Source organism: Leptonotus elevatus, chromosome 1, assembly GCF_054856555.1.
Source record: "Leptonotus elevatus isolate MCC_2025b chromosome 1, RoL_Lele_1.0, whole genome shotgun sequence".
NCBI lineage: Eukaryota > Metazoa > Chordata > Actinopteri > Syngnathiformes > Syngnathidae > Leptonotus > Leptonotus elevatus.
Genome location: NC_141239.1, coordinates 55,123,609 through 55,140,918, shown reverse-complemented (window position 1 = coordinate 55,140,918; position 17,310 = coordinate 55,123,609). Strand labels below are relative to the sequence as shown.

General features: G+C 38.8%; 1 protein-coding gene across 1 annotated transcript; it reads left to right on the top strand.

The window, feature by feature from the left end:
* The first annotated feature begins 121 nt into the window (after positions 1–121).
* On the top strand, positions 122–14,987 carry ube2z (ubiquitin-conjugating enzyme E2Z). The gene is made up of 8 exons (XM_086070447.1): positions 122–223; positions 531–987; positions 2,135–2,207; positions 6,764–6,951; positions 7,968–8,079; positions 9,555–9,667; positions 9,750–9,840; positions 14,418–14,987. The coding sequence occupies exons 2-8, from the start codon at positions 563–565 to the stop codon at positions 14,592–14,594; spliced, it is 1,179 nt and encodes a 392-aa protein (XP_085926573.1). The 5' UTR covers positions 122–223; positions 531–562; the 3' UTR covers positions 14,595–14,987.
* The last annotated feature ends 2,323 nt before the right edge of the window (positions 14,988–17,310 follow it).

Below are 17,310 nucleotides of genomic sequence, written 5' to 3'. Positions count from 1 at the left end.
GTTGTTGCTATTACTGTTGTTAGTATTACTGTTCTTATGCAGTCCTTATGACGACTGCACAAGTGTTTGAAGTAAACACGTGGCGTAACTGCGACACAGACGTTCACTTTCAAGCGTACTTACTTTGAAGCCTTACCGGAAGTCCCCAAATCCCATACGTGTGAATCTTGACTTGAAACGCCATCTGATGTCGAAGTTGAGCCTTCAAGTGGTTCTAGCCAGGGTACGGGTGGTAAGAGTTATATTTATTTGGAACCCGTATTGTTTCAACATAACATGCTGGTACGCTGTCTCATAGACTGTCACAATGCGGAAGATGTGAGTTTGCTGGCGGTTTTCTACTTTTAGGCCTGCAAAAAAACAGTGAAGCTAACGAGAAATAGCTACTATGCCAGGGGAAGAAATCTCTCGTTTTCTGGTCTCATCTCGGCCTGGGTCGTCGTTTCTCTGATACCACAATCGGAGAGACTTGAAACGTGTCGCTCAGCTGTCAATGCTTCTAACCATTTGCATACATTGTTGAACACCAGCATTTTAGCTCCAGCTTGATAGCTTGAGAGCCATGGCGGACAGCATTGGAGATGCGTCAACCGGTGATACACTTGGCCCTGGCGTTACCGGACAAAGCGGTGGATCTTCGCCCCTGCAGACTTTGGCAAACTCTCTGACGGGTGGACCCCTAAGCGCCATTACGGGTTCGGCTTCTGAGGGCGACCAGAGTGTCCTAGACCCTGATGGGTCCCCAACGGATGGACTGGCAGCTACTCAGACGGACTTTTGGAACGCGTTTGTCTTGACTCCACCGGTCGTGTCAGCATCACCGAACGTACATACCTCTTCACCCCCTCAGGGTGTAGGGCAAGGCGTCGCCGGAGTGGCCGGACCGACACCCCTAACACAGGTGTATGCCGCTTCCTGGGACCCGACTCGCAGTACCGACTGGGACAACGAAAAAACTTCGCAGCCAGCTATTTTAAGGATAAAGAGGTAAATCTACTGTTAAGAAATGAAACTGAAAGCTTACATTAACCTTTTTTTGTCATATGCTATGAGTATTCGATTTTAAAGATGAGACGCGATACAACTGATTATTAAATGAAAATAATTTGACTTCGCATTCTTAATTTGAACATTTAATTCATACGCATTGTCTTCATTTGAACTCAAAATGAAACATACAAATAAATAAATTGCCTTGAAAATAAACATAATTATATAAATAAAAATATATGAATTAATTAAATTAAACGTGCCTTTGTTATATACAGTATAACTCATGTACCATTTACCACCCCAAAAAATAATCTGCTTTGAATTATTCCCCTTTTAACAGGCTGTTCTGCCAGTTTTGATTAATTTGCTTTTTTATTTTTGAAAATCAAGCTTTTATTTTGGTGCAAGCAATGTGTAAAAAAAAAAAAAGTGTTGGGGCTGTATGATATATGCACGAGAAAGTAGTTAGGCAGTTGAGAGTTAAAAAAAGAGATCCCTTTAAATCCATGTGAGCACTTTTCGCTCAGCCTAACATTAATGTCAAGATTTTATATTAAAAGCCACAAACAACTATCAGGACGTCTTGCATAATGTCTCCAGAGTTCAGCTCAGACTAAGCCCATATGTCTTAACGAGGATAGTATGCAGGCATTTAAACTTTTAATATCAGGAACAAAACCCTGAACATGAATAATATTCAGACTCGCTATAGCAGTTTTACTTACTTTTTATCAGTCACCTGAGCTTTAGTGAGACACTTTACCTGACATGGCTGTTGTGATTTTGACACAACTGTGCCACTGGCTGGGAAATAAATTATTAAATGTTTCCACGTACTCCCTACAATGTGCTCACGTACCACTAGGGGTACACAAAACCCTGGTTGGGAAACAATTGAATATGTGTTTCTTGCTGTCAGTTTCTCCAGAGGATTTAAAGTACAGGAGAACTGAGAATATAATTTTCTAAAGACATTTGAAAACGTATCTTCTTACAACAATGGTAATTAAACACTAGTTTGCTTTCCCTGTTTCAAATATGTAGATTCTTTAAAGACCTTCAAAAATTAAAAAACTAAATGAGTTTGAGATCAGAACCATGAATGGCATGTTGAAAGAGTGACTTATTTTTATGTTGTTAGGGATATTATGTCTATCTACAAGGAGCCTCCTCCAGGAATGTTTGTTGTCCCTGATCCTCAAGACATGACCAAGGTAAAACACAGATATACATCTGCTACTGTTGGCTTTATAATTATCATTACAGCTTATAAAATACATTTGACATTCTGCATGAATGAGGCTTAGAAAAAAAAAAAAATCCTGTAATGGCACAGTATCAGGTGCGTTTAAGCCCGTATCTCAATGAGCGGTGCTTGCTTGCGAGGGTGCGCGGCACATGGTGTGTGTTGCTTTTTTAGCAGGATTCCTTCAGTGTTGGAAAACATTCCGAAAACACTTGCCAAACACACTCAAAACCCTCTATATACATATATATATATGTATATGTATATATATATGTATATATATATATATATATATATATATATATATACTCTTAAAACATAAGGAACCACAACTTAGCCTTATCTGCTTAGGCATGCTAAATCTAACCTGACTGCAGAAAAGCAGTCTCTAAAACTAATATTTTCCATTCCAATTAAATTAAAATTTCTTTAACCATTTAATTCAAATTCATTCATTTTTGTTGTTGGAGAGGAACATACAATGTTGGATAATGGAGCAATTTATAACAAAGATGAAGCACCAAGTAGATAAGAGTAAGACTTAACATTGCATTGCAATGCTGTTTAACCAGGATTTTTACTGCATTAAAAATTCGGAGGTGGCCGCCTACAGCTAATTTGTGTGCCACCTCCAGCCAGAGCGACTTATAGCGCTCAAGACAGCACTCCAGCTGTGTTGAGCATGGCAGCAACGTATTTTAACTGCAGTTGCAGTGTTGCGCCATTATGGGAGGCACTATATCACAGCAGTGCGCTGGAAAGTCCTGAATCAACAACCGAAGAAGAAACAGATCACGGAGCAGCTCTTGCACACGGCAATTTCCTGGTTTTAAGAAAGCGAGGCAGAGGCGCCCTGCAGCCGTCGCCAAAGTCATAATAATATAGTATATGCAATAAATATAATAGTTTTACAGCAACGCTGAACTATATTTACAATTTAATACAGTGGTGGGCAAACTCCGGTCCGCCGGCGTTCTGCAGGTTTTGGAGTTTTCCCTGCTGCAACACAGCTGATTCCAATCAACAGGATCATTACTAAGCTTATGCAGAGCTTGCTGATGAACTGATCATATATCAGCTGGGTTGGAGAAGGGAAACATCCAAAACCTGCAGAACTCTGACTCTCGAGGACCAAGTGTGCCCACCCCTGATTTAATATGTACTGGTGGATGAATTTGTAATGATTGTAGTACAAAAAAAAATTACGATTGCACAAGGCTGCCGAGTCGCAGCCAGGCCATCCACTGTTAGCGAAATTATGACGGCAATATTTCATCCATGGTAGTCTATATGAAATTGTAAATAAGGTTCAATGTTGTAAAATGCAAAATGTAGACCGTATACTGTATATAGTTTATTTTTGTCATGACGCTGGCTGACCAGCGGGTGCCTGGTTCTTTTTTTCGGCACATTATTCAATGGAAATTCATATTTTGAATCCTGGCAAAAACAGTGGCTGAGACTCCACGGTCACTTTGATATGGAAATGGGTGTGTGCAGCGGAGTTGTTTCGTGATCGGTTTCTTCGGTTGTTGCTTCATGTCTTTCCGGCGCAACGCTGCAACTGCAGTTAAAATATGTTGCTGCCGTGCTCAACACAGCTGGGGTGCTGTGTTGAGAAATAATCAGTTGCTCTGGCTGGGGGCAGCCACCTCCAAATTTTGAATGCAGGAAAAACCCTGTGAGGACATGAAAGTTGTGAACAAAAATTTTAACCGAACATTGCTGGAGCACTAGTTACTAGACATGTTCCTTATGACAAAAAAAAAAGAGCAGAGGGTGGTTGAATAATACTGAAGTGGTTGCGTATTTTTTGGCCAATATGAACAATCCGCGGTAGTTATTTTGCCGTGACCAGCAACTCACCACCAAGTTGATGGGACTTTGTGATGCTAACCGGCCGCTAAGCTAAGTGCTCTCAATGAGACGACGTGCATGTTGCAATCGCGCAGCGGCCTAAGCGTGCACATTTGTGTTATTTATAACCGCTTGTAAATGGAGCCACCAGTGGTGGCCAGTACTGCCCTGAGGCCCTACTCAACAGCTAGATATCGTATATTTCCTGATTACATCTCCTTGGACCGGGGCCCAGCCTTCACTTCACAGCTCTGGACCGCTCTCAGCCAACTGATGGGCACCAATCTTCACCATACCACCGCCTACAACCCCATTGCGAACGACCTGGCCGAACGAACTCATCATACACTGAATGCCGCCCTGATGGCCCGCTGCACTGGACTTGACTCCAAGGCCCCTCTACCATGGGTCCTCTTGGGGCATGTGGGCAACTCCGAAAAAAGGGCTCAACAATTCACCTGCTGAGATGGCTTTCGGTGAGATCATCGCCGTTCCTGGAGAGTTCTTCCCTTCCTGCCCTGAGACGGATGATGCCGCGGCAACCAGCGACAAACTTGCTCAAATTGATAGTGGCCTAGTGGTTGAGTGTCCGTCCTGAGACTGGGAGGTTGTGAGTTCAAATCCCCCGGCCGGGACATATCAAAGACTATAAAAGTGGGACCCATTGCCGACCTGCTTGACACTCAGCATTAAGGGTTGGAATTGGGGGGTTAGATAACCAAATGATTCCTGAGCGCCTGCTTACCACTCCCTTAAGGATAGGTCAAATGCGGAGAATACATTTCGCCCCACTTCGGTGGGTGTGACAATCAGTGGTACTTTAACTTAATCCTGGAGAACTGACCAATAGAACTTTAACTTAATTCTGGAGAACTGATCAATAGAATTACCATAGAACGTATGTATTGTTTCTGTTAATTTTCTCTTTTATAACCACTTTAGGACCTTTGCCTCTTTATGTTCGCTTTCTGTTTTATGTCTGTTTATATATAAGTGTAATCTGTGTGGGGGGAAAAAAGTTACTACCTTCCAGCTCTTGACTCGCTCATTTAGTCTTTTTACAATTCCCCGTTTGTCCTTATTTAGTCAAGCTTCCAGTAGTATAGAACCATGTGTGAATTTTTGTTTTTTTGCAAAGTAGGAATATAAAATAAACATCTTTACATATACAGAGCATCGTTGTGACTTGAGTGTGTTGACATCAAATTGCTCATTCCAAAACTATTCCATTACAGCGGAGGTTTTTCATCTGTTTACTGGATAGATTATTCAGACGGGGTGCTCCTAGAGGTGACAGAACTGCAGGCAGTATTTTGATTCGTATACAGTTCCTCCTCGAGCGATCGTATTTACGCTACAGGCTTAACTCGCATTAATTGGTATGTATGTTACACCCCATGAGGTTTTGAATCTATTATAAACTTTTTTAGGGGGGCTATAGGTCTGGGTCTGTAGACAGCAGACCCAGACTGCAGTCAACCAGTTTGTGTATTTCGATCTGCCGATTACATATGCCACTTTAATTAAAGCAACAGCTTGATTAAAACCAAGCTGCAAGCAATTTAAAGCAAACTCTCCTGCTTCAGACACGTTCTGGTTGAAAGTCACCATTTTTAAGTGTGAATAGAACGACATCACTGCACGTTTACGTTAAGACAGCATACACAGATCGGACACAGACTTGCCATTGTGATTCAACCATATGGAAGATGTCTGTTTGGATTGGCGAATAATTGTGAATTAAAATGAAATTCCACTCAGATTGTGCCCTTTTATTCCATTTGGGGTTCTTATATAGAGCATTTTCATTCAGTTTTTTTCATTGTTTCATTCTAATTGGAATACAAGCATCTATGTAAACCCGGCAAATCAGAATGCAAGTATTGCCTCCCATATTTGCGTTTTGGAGGTATTCTGTTGTCCTCCCTCATAGCGCTTCTCTTAAATAATGCTGCACAGGTTGTCAAGAGTTGAAGTCAGGGTGATAGTGTCCACATGTTTTTCTCCCTTCTGACTCGTAGCAGCACGGCTTCATTGGTAAGTTTTGCAGCGTGGAAAGGTGTGTTGCGATTTTTTTTAAAGGTAATTTTGACACCTTTAAGTACCCTTGCAAGGTGTACCATCTCACTTTTTATTATTGCAACCCAGATTATCATGCCAACTTCTTGCTAAAATTGCAGCCTTGTTGGAACATGGCCAACCAACCATTCAGAACTCCAGACAGATTAGCACAGCATTCTTCAGTGAAAAACAAAAGTTTTTCAAATAAGTCCTGAGCCCACTGCAGATTTTTATTCTTGTGAGCATTGGTTAGGTTAGAGCGTGCTGAAATAGCTTGATGCATGCCTGCAGACCTTTGTAGCATCGCAAGGTTTGAGCATTGCAAATTGGTTCTTCGGACGCAAAACACACTAGCAGCTCTCAATACCTGCTTTGTGCTCATCAGTGTTTTTTATTTTTATTTTTATTATTATTTTTTTAAATGAATAGCTGCATTTTGCCTGACAGATAATTGGTTTCATCAGAAGGAATCAGTTTGCAGTAATCTATATAGACAGGAGAAATAAAATGCAAAATCTTTCCCGGAAAAAACAAATGAAATGTTATATTTTAACTTGAATGATTTAAAAGCTCGGTGTATGAAGTATACTTTCTTTTCTTTCTAAGATCCATGCGCTGATCACGGGGCCTTTTGACACACCGTATGAGGGTGGCTTCTTCCTCTTCCTTTTTCGGTGCCCGCCTGACTATCCCATCCACCCACCACGGGTCAAGCTCATCACCACCGGTCAGAACACTGTCCGGTTCAACCCCAACTTTTACCGCAATGGCAAGGTCTGCCTCAGCATCCTCGGGTGAGTCCCAAATTACTGATTTAATATTTAGTATTCATTTAAAATTCCTAATAATATACAGTATAACATACCGTATACAGTATATTCTCATGACTCAGTGATGATAAGTTATAAATTTTTTTTTAGGGATGTTCGATACCACTTTTTTTAGACAGATGAGTACTCAACTCTTCAGTACTCACCGATACCAAGTGCAGTTAGCATTAGTACTTATAAGACATCAAATTTCCCCCAAAAAACCCAAAGACAGATATTTTTTTTAAAGAATGACCTATATATCCCAATGTAGCAAATTTCCATATAATTGCATGAAATTAACGGCAATTATATTTTTTCAATTTGTTTAGAAGTCATTTTGCATAGAGCCCACAATAAAATAAACAAAAAAAAAAAATAAACCATTGGCCAGAAAAAAAGTCCCAATCAAAATATGTGGTTGTAAAACTTCTTTAACCCATTAATGCCTGGAGCGCATGACCGCGCTTCTACCATTAAAGCCGGAGAACAAATTTCATTCGCCCCACTTAGGTGGGTGTGACAGTCAGTGGTACTTTAACTTTAACTTAACTTTAAAGCCGGGAGAAAGAATCCCTCGTTTTGTTTTGACCAATTCTTGGTCCCTTAGCCGATGAAATGCATCAGAATATACACGAGAGGGTGTCATGGGCCTCATAGCATGTCTTGGAATTTTATTCAAGCCTTTATGGCTGACGCAGATTCGCAGGAGTTATGAAATAAATGACGCGATTAACGACGGCGCGGGAGGAATTCTAATCAGTGTAACAAATCCACAGTGACATATTGTTAAGAAATATGTTTGTAGACGATGAGGATGTTGAAAATTTTGACGGCCGGCTTTGTAACAGAATGGAGGACGAATAATTATTAGTGTGATAACCATCGTGAAGATATACTTTAATGGCACCCTCAGAGAATGCACTTTTACACAATTTCGTTGTACCTGTTAAAATGACAAGATATTATTATTAATTTCATGTATGTGCATTGTTGTGCAGAACATGGACAGGCCCAGCATGGAGTCCAGCTCAAAGCATCTCCTCTGTCCTGATTTCCATCCAGTCTCTGATGACAGAGAAACCTTATCACAACGAACCTGGATTTGAACAGGTAGCTGCTGCTTATGGCACAGTTTTGGTCACAGTGTCGCTCCTATCATTATGCGGATTAGGCAAATGCTAAGGGCGCTCAGATTTACATATAGTATGGAAGCCCTGCGCTCTTCACATCACCATGCCCACGCTTAATCCAGTATTCATATAGATCTGTGCTTTGCGAGAGAAGCGCGCATATGTCATTCAAGTCGCCGGCTATAAACGTGATGCTAAGCTTGCCTAGCCCAATGCTAGCCGACCCAAACCTGTATACAACTTTTTTCTTATTATTATATTATTATTATTTTCTTTAGTTCAGAAAATAAAATGAAAACGCTACCATGCTGTCCTGGCTCAAAGCTTAAAAAAAGACAACGGTCAGACTCTGAGGTGGATACGCAGGCTGATACAGGACAGACGTAATGAATAACCTGGGCTGCTTATGCTGTAGCGAGAAGTGAAACCGGTGGCGGCCATCTTGCGTTGCCACACTTACAGTGAGTTGACTTTTCCGCTGCATACTTTCCACATTATTTTGTTCCTCTACAGCGAAAATACCGCAGTGTGGGGCATACGGGTATATCAATAACTATAAAGTAAGTGTGGGAAATGCTTGCTCTAAATGCTGATTTCATCAGTAAGAGTGTTAATAAAATTTTCTCTCAAGGTATTTTTCCGAGTGCTACTAAGATTGGTCTGCACCATCAGAACCAGTTATCAGAACCATCAACAATGAAATTAAATGAAAGCAAAGCACACAAGAAAAACAATTCTTGTGAAATGTAGACCTTAAGTCCCGGTTCACGATACTGAGATAATACTCAGAATGGTTGATGCAAACAATGAATTTCGTTCTTTGCTAGGCTTTTGTTATCCTATATGTATTTATCGTAGTACAATTGCATATTGCACTGCAACTGCGGTTTTAAAATTCCAGGGAAGTGAAGGCTTTGCTAGGCTCTCGTTATCCTATTGTAGTACAATTACTACATTGTGCATATTGCACTGCAACTGCGGTTTTAAAATTCCAGGGAAGTGAAGGTACCTTGTGCCCTGTGTGAGTTTATGATGAATATTTTGTGGTTGGTCTAATAAGTTGCGCGGGGTCGGGTTTGTGGTTGCTCTAAGTTGCGCGCGTGGGGGCACTACCAGAAATCCTGCCTAGGGTGCCAAATTGCTTAGGAACGCCACTGGTTGCTTAATGTATGGTATAGAAAGTGCCAAACTAAATAATTCCATATATCTATTATGGATTGGATAGTGGCCAAGATCAGTTGTTGTTTTTTAGCTCCCAGTACCGGTATCAGCCTCAAAACTCCCATATCAGACAGTCTGTACTTCATAAAGTAGAACAACCCAGAAAAAACATGTCTTTGATAGGCATAGTGAAAAAGGGGTATACAGTATCCTTGTTGTTGAAAAAGGTCAAATTATAGAAACTTTACACACATGTAACATAATAACCTAACAGTGTGTCTTTGTGACTTTCAGGAGAGACATCCAGGTGACAGTAAGAACTATAACGAGTGTATCCGCCATGAAACCATGAGGGTTGCTGTGTGTGACATGCTGGAGGGGAAGGTTCCCTGTCCTGAAGCTTTGTGGCAAGACTATTTACTTTTCCATTTCCTTAGTGCTTCTTTCCACCTTCTCCTCTGACCCCTCCCTGTGTGTGTTTATTTTAAGGAGTGTGATGGAGAAATCCTTCCTAGAATACTATGATTTCTATGAGGGAGTTTGCAAAGAGAGGCTGCATCTACAGGGACAGAACATGAAGGTGACTACTCATATTTAACACACTTTTAATAAAACGTACACGTTTCATTATTTTTAAACAAATTATTGAAATAAACTTTGTCGATATTCTTTTATTTATTTTATTTTATTTTTATTTATTTTTTCACCTGTAGGCCATTATTATTATTATTATTATTGATTTTGTTTTTGCCAGGGTGGTTGGCAGGGGTGGTCAATTACGTTTTTTAGCTATTCGTGGCAGGACTATGTCCCTATTAGTGAATACAGTTCCCTTTAATCCATGAGGTCAGCACATTCCAATAATTTTCACTAGCCCAAAAAGTTGGCATTTTGTTGTTTAAATTGTTTTTATAAAAATCTATAGTTGGCTTTTTTGTGATTAATTGTCCACATACACAAACATGCATTCCAAGGACGATAGTGGATACGAACGTGTACTGTTTTGTTGAAGTAATTTATTCCCAAATTAATTTGACTCATTTTAATTTCCTTCAAAAATCTTTACAAAACAGACTGATTTTCAAACAGATTTTGACCCTTTCAGTATTGGAATTTTTTAGTTTTTGCTTGTGTGCATTGTTTAAGTTTTTTCGTAGATTTTTTTTTCCCTATCATACAGTAAAACTGTTCTACCTCAGAAAGAACAGGTAATGCCTGGATCAGACAATATTTTAGCTGATTGTGGTGACATAATACATGATGAATGATTTGGCACACTAAGTCTACCATATTTGGGTTTGTAGATATCTTCCATATAATGTGACACATCAACGAAAGTTAGTGCTAAAAATTTTTTTTTAATCCAATTGTGATAGCAAACACAAGCAATACAATCAGTATTAGATTTATTATACATAAACTGGATGTTTCTTGGGCTGGAGAGGAGTTCTGGTGGGGGGTGTCTGGTCGGTGCTGGATTTCACCTTCCTTGGTTTTCTTCGGTCCCCTCGGGTCTCCTGGTGTTCGATTTAGGTGAACGGTATGAGATTTTTTTTTTTTCTAATAGGTTTTCTGGTGAGCTAACAAACACACGCACGCACGCACGCACACACACATACTCACCCACACACACACAAAAAAAAAATGTATGTATGGGTGTATGTATATATGTATATATGTATGTATATATGTGTATATATATATATATATATATATATTTAAAAAAAAAAAAAAAAAAAAAAAAACGAGCAATGATGATGACATTTCCGAATGAACAATACTGAGCTCTTAAGAAAAAGAAAAGAAAAAAAAAAAAAAAAAAAAAACAGAAGAAACAGCATCCAAATATACATTCAGTTGCAAGCGCAGTACTCTGATTAAATTACTTTTATCGTATTTGTTAAATAAAGATTGTAAATACAGTGGTCCCTCGCTACTTAACGGTTCACTAATCATGGATTCACTAGATCGCAGATTTGTATTTGGGTCCAAAATTCCTTTTATTATGGGGTTTATCTAGGGTTGTACCGTGCTATATCGTGTATTTTTCTGAGTTTATTACCAACACATAAAGGTTAACCCAGTTAGCCATAGTTCACTTAAATAGTTTTGCCCTTTGTTTGCAAGAGATTGTTGGACGTTGTGGTTTACTCCAATATTTCATATTATCTGGATACCAAACACTCAGCATTCAAGAAAAATATTTTTAAATGAAGGAATTTTACACTTGAACATCTGCACTACCTTCATACAAAGATTCTGTTTAAAACCGGCAGAAATGACCAATTAACAGTATACCTAGAAAATTACCTCTGAATGGTGAACAATGGCTGTCACGCCCGGTCGTTACTTTCAAGGCACAAGAGACACCATCAAATGATCAGCGCAGAATACGATGAACAAATTGCGTATGCATCACACTTTACGCACCCCCCACTGTTGTAACTTGAAAGTACACCTTTGCAGAGGAGCTCATACTCCTTGCTCTCTTTCTGATAATGAGAGCACCACTGCCATGTTTTGTAGTGGAAGGGCAATTACAATTTATTCTAGTACACCAAAAAATAACAAAGGTGATGCAATGGATCGCGCTGTTAGCGTTGATTGATTTTTGTAACTTTTGGCAGTGTGTTTTTTCACATAAAGTGTGCGTTCAGTCCTGCTTCAATTTTTTTGAGGTGAAAAAAATAAGAATTTTGACTCATTTTGAGCCTTAAAATATACAGTATGTTGCAGTGGTGATTGCTCTAAGACTGCAAGGGAAGCTTGGCTTCCTCCCTCTGAAAAAACAAAGTGAGGAAATATTGTCGCTGCTACAGTGCTGCTCAAAAGTTTGTGAACCCTGCAGGAATGGTCAGACTTTTGTATAAAATATTAAAATAACCTTATTAAATGTTTAGTCATACCCAAATCTACAATGCTGACATTGAAAATAATGGGCTTGAACAAAAAATTCTAATATTGTCATTCATTCTTGAACAAAAGTTGTTAATTTAAGAAAAACTCAGATTTCATGGGTGCAAAAGTATGTGAACCTCTCACTTAATCAGACGTTGCACCTCCTTTTGCAATGATAACTTCATCCAAATATTTTCTTTAGTGACTTATCAGTCTTTCACATCTATTTTGGGGGTTTTTTGCCACTCATCCTTGCAAAATGTAGCCAATTGAGAGAGGTTGGATGGGCGTCTAGCATGAACTGCCCGCTTCAGGTCCCGCCACAGTATTTTGAAAGAATTTAAGTCAGGATTTTGATTGGGCACATCCAGAACATGAATCTTGTTGTTCTTCAGCCATTCCTTGGTTGTATTGCTGGAATGCTTGGATTATTGTCATGTTGCATGATCCATCGTCTACCAGGCTGTAACTTCACAAAGGACGGCTTCAGGTTATGTTCCAGGATTTCACAATATTCCTTTGAATTCATGCTTCCCTGGACTATGTGGAGTTGTCCAGGTCCTGAGGATAAAAAGTCAGCCCAGAACTTAACACTTAACTCACCACCCTGCTTCACTGTAGGGAGAAGGTTCTTTTGCCGGTATGCAGTGTTGACTTTACACCTAACATGACTGTTTTAGTTGTGACCAAACAGTTACATTTTGGACTTATCTGTCCACAGAAATGACTTTCAAAAAGCTTCAGTGTTGTCCAGGTACTCGCTGGCAAAGTTGAAATGGGTAGCTTTGATATTTTTTGTGAGCAGAGGCTTCTACCTAGCAAGCCTTCTATGAAAGCCTTATCGATTTGACTTTTCTTCTGATTGTTGACGCATGCACATGTGTTCCAGATGCAGCAAAAGAGATCTGCAAATCCGTTGATGTGATGCTCAAGTTGGCTTTTTATCTGAATTATAATTTTTCTTGTGGTTCTTGCTGATATTTTAGAAGGTCGTCCACTTCTAGGCAGAATTGTAGTACTTTTTTTTTGTGTTCTCTAGTTGAAGATAATCTGCTTCACAGAGGAATGATGAAGCTCAATTTTTTTTAGATGACTATATAGCTTTCCCCAGACAGATGTGCTGTCACTACCCACTTTCTGAGGTCCCCTGATATTTATCTTCCTCTCAGCATGACTGACCTGTATGGGTTCACCTGGGTAAGACTAAAGTGATGTGGTTTTGTCTGTTTCAGTCAGTGATGCACAATTTCTTTGCAAAACATCTCATTTCATTGGTCCATTTTAGTGGTTAGTTTAGCTACCAATTTGTCCTACCTGATCCTACTTGACTGCTTGTTTTAAGCGATGCAGCTCAGGGTTCACTTACTTTTGCTAGTTTTGACTACACAATTGATAAAAAAAACAAAAAAACAATGCATTGAATTGATAAACCTACACCTGTTATTTCATATAAAATGTAATGGTTAATTCATATTGAACAATAAAATCAGGTTGAAACAATTGGAAAGTCGAAATTGCTCAAGAGGTTCACAAACTTTTGAGCAGCACTGTATGTGAGAAACACTTATGTCAATTTTTCTCATTTAAAAAAATATTTGTTTTTATAAATAAATGTTTTTGGGAACGTAAAAATTGGGAAAAATATGGACATAAGTGTTTTTCACATAGCAGTGATGATATAGAATAAGAATATCTTTATAGTTTGTTCAGAATCAGCTACAGTACTTATCACAAATAACTGTCATGACTTCTCATTAATCCCTGCAGTGTCACCTTTACTCATTAATTTATTTATACAGTCGGACGCTGCTTCGTAGAGTGGGTTCTACTGCGCAAAACTGGACGGTCACTGGATAAATGCTGGGCTTTTTTACCGCTCATCAGACGCTTAGTGTCTTTGGGGGTTTATGGAACATTAGGCTGGCCCGGACATTCGACTACTGCGTGATGATTGGATGATCTGTCTGAGGCGTAAAGAATAAGCTTCCCCTTATTTGAATGGCCAGCAACCGCCACTGGTATGTTGTGTAGTATTTTTGACCAAGACACAGCAGGATTTTGTGACAGTATGACTATAGGTGGACCATTGTGAAATACTAAATCTGTCTTACAGTCTGATCCAGGCACGAAAAAAAAACACTGCAGAACGGTATTGTAGTGACAATGTGTAGTGTTTTAATTATTTGTATCGTACAAGGGCAACAACTAAAGATTGTTGGTGACTGAATACATCGAATGTCTTCTGCAAACCCCATACAGGACCCATTTGGAGAAAAGCGAGGTCGTTTTGACTATCAGCGCCTGCAGGCTCGACTCGGCGCCATCCATAGACGAATACGGGAGAAACGTGTGATGAGTGATCCCAATGACGACTCTGACTCTGAAACCAGCTCCTCTGAGACGGACCCTGACAGCCAGGGTAGCATCCAGCCATGACTCCGTAAAACACAGGCGAAGAAGAGAGGACACTTTTTTTGCTTCAAGAAACAAAAAAAAGGCAGAATGTTTAATGAAACAGTTTCATATTCCATGTTTTATGGTTATTGGAAAAAAATAAGTGATGGTGTTGCTCTCCAGAAAGTGATCGTGATGCAGCAAGAGAACACCACTATTCAGGAGTCAAAACACTGGCAGATTTACTCTGTAGCTGTGGATTTGTGCTATGATTTCGTGAATTCATGTTTGGACTGGAAGAGGCTGCGCAGATACATAGTATGTTTTGAGATTAAACATTCCCTTGTGCTTGTTAAAAAAAAGAAAGCGTAAATGACAGTGAATTTTTAAAAAATCAGTTGAAAAGGGTCAAATAAATAGCACGTTGTCATTTAATGATGTCCCTCATATCTATATATTTTTAATTTTAAACTCTCCACTGGAAGAAAGGAAGAGCATTAGGTGCTTTGCAATGTTTAGATATTGAATATTACGTTAAGAGATTTATAAATAAAGGATCTAATAAAATTAGGGGAATTTTTCTTTTTAAGTTGGAAGTGTCATAAACACTGCAACTATTACGGGTTCTGACATAATTACATTCAACTCTATGACGACGATATTCACTTCATGACATGATGCTTGCATTGTCAAAACAGTAGAATTGTCCTTTGTGTGAAGCCCACTTGGTGTTAAAATGAACACCACTGTCAGAGGCGTAAAGAATAAGCTTTACCGGCAAGGGGAACAAAAAAAACGATTCCTGTTCAAACCCTCAAATATAGAGTTAAAATACCGGTTCCTGCAAGGTGTGCAACTGTTTTGTAGTTAATTGGCAGTAAAAGCACAGAGAATACTTGGTTGTTTCCCTCCTTTGGTTGTCTTTTAGTGTAGCTTCTGTGTTTTATTTTTTTTACCCCCTTAGAGTGTAACTCGCATTTTTTTCCCCAATGATCCGCATTTGTAATGTTTCAAAATTGAGCTGCACATCATGAAAAACTTTACGAATTGAATATTTTACAGTCTTAACGTATACACCTTATGTTCCTTTGGCTTCCAGTATATCTGCCTTCGTTTCAATAGCTAAGTTTAGGTTAAGAGGGACCTTTTATCAGTGCAATGCACTCTGTTCCTTTGGCTGGGATAAGGTTGGGAAAACCTAATGTTTACTTTGAGGCATTTCATTTTGTTATATGATGCTTTATTGCACAACATATGAATAACAAAAACACATTTTGGGTCTACTGAAGTAGGAAAGGTTATCTAGTGCAAAGCAGGATTCCTATTAGTGATCCTTTTCAGGTCGTTTGGGATGTTTGTGTTCTAATGGTCTGTAAAACTACAGAATAAACTAAAACGTCTTGGATATATTGTTTTAAATGATGCTCTCAAGTACTCTTGCCGTCAGTTCTGATCTGAATAATTGAATTTGAATCATTTTCATTAGTCCTGAGCACATAGATAATTAGAAGCATGTCAACCAATAGCCCAATGTTCTGGAGTCTGCACATTTCAAGTATGAGTAAAACCTGAAGGTGTGTGCCAGTGTGTTTCCGGTGACACCCAGCTCCACTATTAAGTATGAACAGAAATGCTGCTTCTCTCTATTGTTTATACTGTAGTACCACAAATGCAGTTTTTGGTGTGATGACCACTTTATTTACAAAAGCTGCGGTCATATCATGCAGAGCTTCTAATCACATCCACTTTTATGCCATTATTAAAAAGTAATCGAGTTGCAGTACTGCATGTGAGCAAAATAAGATCTGCCTAAAATAACAGTAATGGGCCTATACACCATTTATAATTTTAGAATTTATACCATGTGTTCCCATAAAATGGTTCTTGCTTGCACTGGTTTATTATGTTGAGTTTTGCTTCGAGGACCCGAAGTAGGCTACTGTATAGGGAAAACAAGAATCTCGTTAGAAGTCTTCTCAAATACAAGAACATAAAAACAATGTTCTTTTCAGAGTTTTAGCAAACAAAATCAAACAAGAATTTTGACAAACCGTATGAACATTGTGTTCAACTCAATAAATCATAAGAACAATAAAACTGGTATGTAGAGACCTGACCTTCAAACCAATTAATTAATATTCCGTCTTGGTCTTTGTCTATTTTAAGATGTTCTATGTTGAGTGTTAGAATTACGCCATTTCCCTCCTGTACCAATACAGTTGGCGATTGAGTATGTTGGCAACACCTGGCTTGAACCCACTTGAATTTTTGGCCTTGGCCTTAAAACATGTCAAAATGGGTACAAATCACAACAGTTTAATGTGGAGAAACCGATTTAAAAAAAGAAGGAAAAAAAGCACAGTATGTTAATACATCTATTTAAAATACACATAGATGAAACCCATAAGAAATATTCTGAATGACCAACCCTTTTCAAAAAAGTAGTATACTTTACATTAATAGACTATATTTAAGTATACCCAAGTGTACTCATTTCTTGTACTAAAAGTAAACTTTCAGTAAACTCCTTGGGACTGAATTGGCCCATTTTAGTACAATTAAAAGCATGCTTAAGTATATTATAAAGTATATTATTAATACATATACTTAAGAATACTTAAGATTTTTTTTGTATATTTAAGTACACTATTAGGTATACTTAAATATACTTGAAAGTATACTTTGTAGTATACTTATGTCCACAGTTTCGTTTACAGCAAAAAGCCCAATGATGAATTGACAGGTATTGAACCGGCGA

Bases quoted from the DNA above. Each gene is read 5' to 3' on its own strand.
- ube2z (XM_086070447.1), top strand. From the start codon at position 563: ATGGCGGACAGCATTGGAGATGCGTCAACCGGTGATACACTTGGCCCT. The intron at 2,208-6,763 runs GTAAAACACAGA...TTTCTTTCTAAG, and splicing joins ATCCTCAAGACATGACCAAG to ATCCATGCGCTGATCACGGG. The intron at 9,668-9,749 runs GCAAGACTATTT...GTTTATTTTAAG, and splicing joins CCCTGTCCTGAAGCTTTGTG to GAGTGTGATGGAGAAATCCT.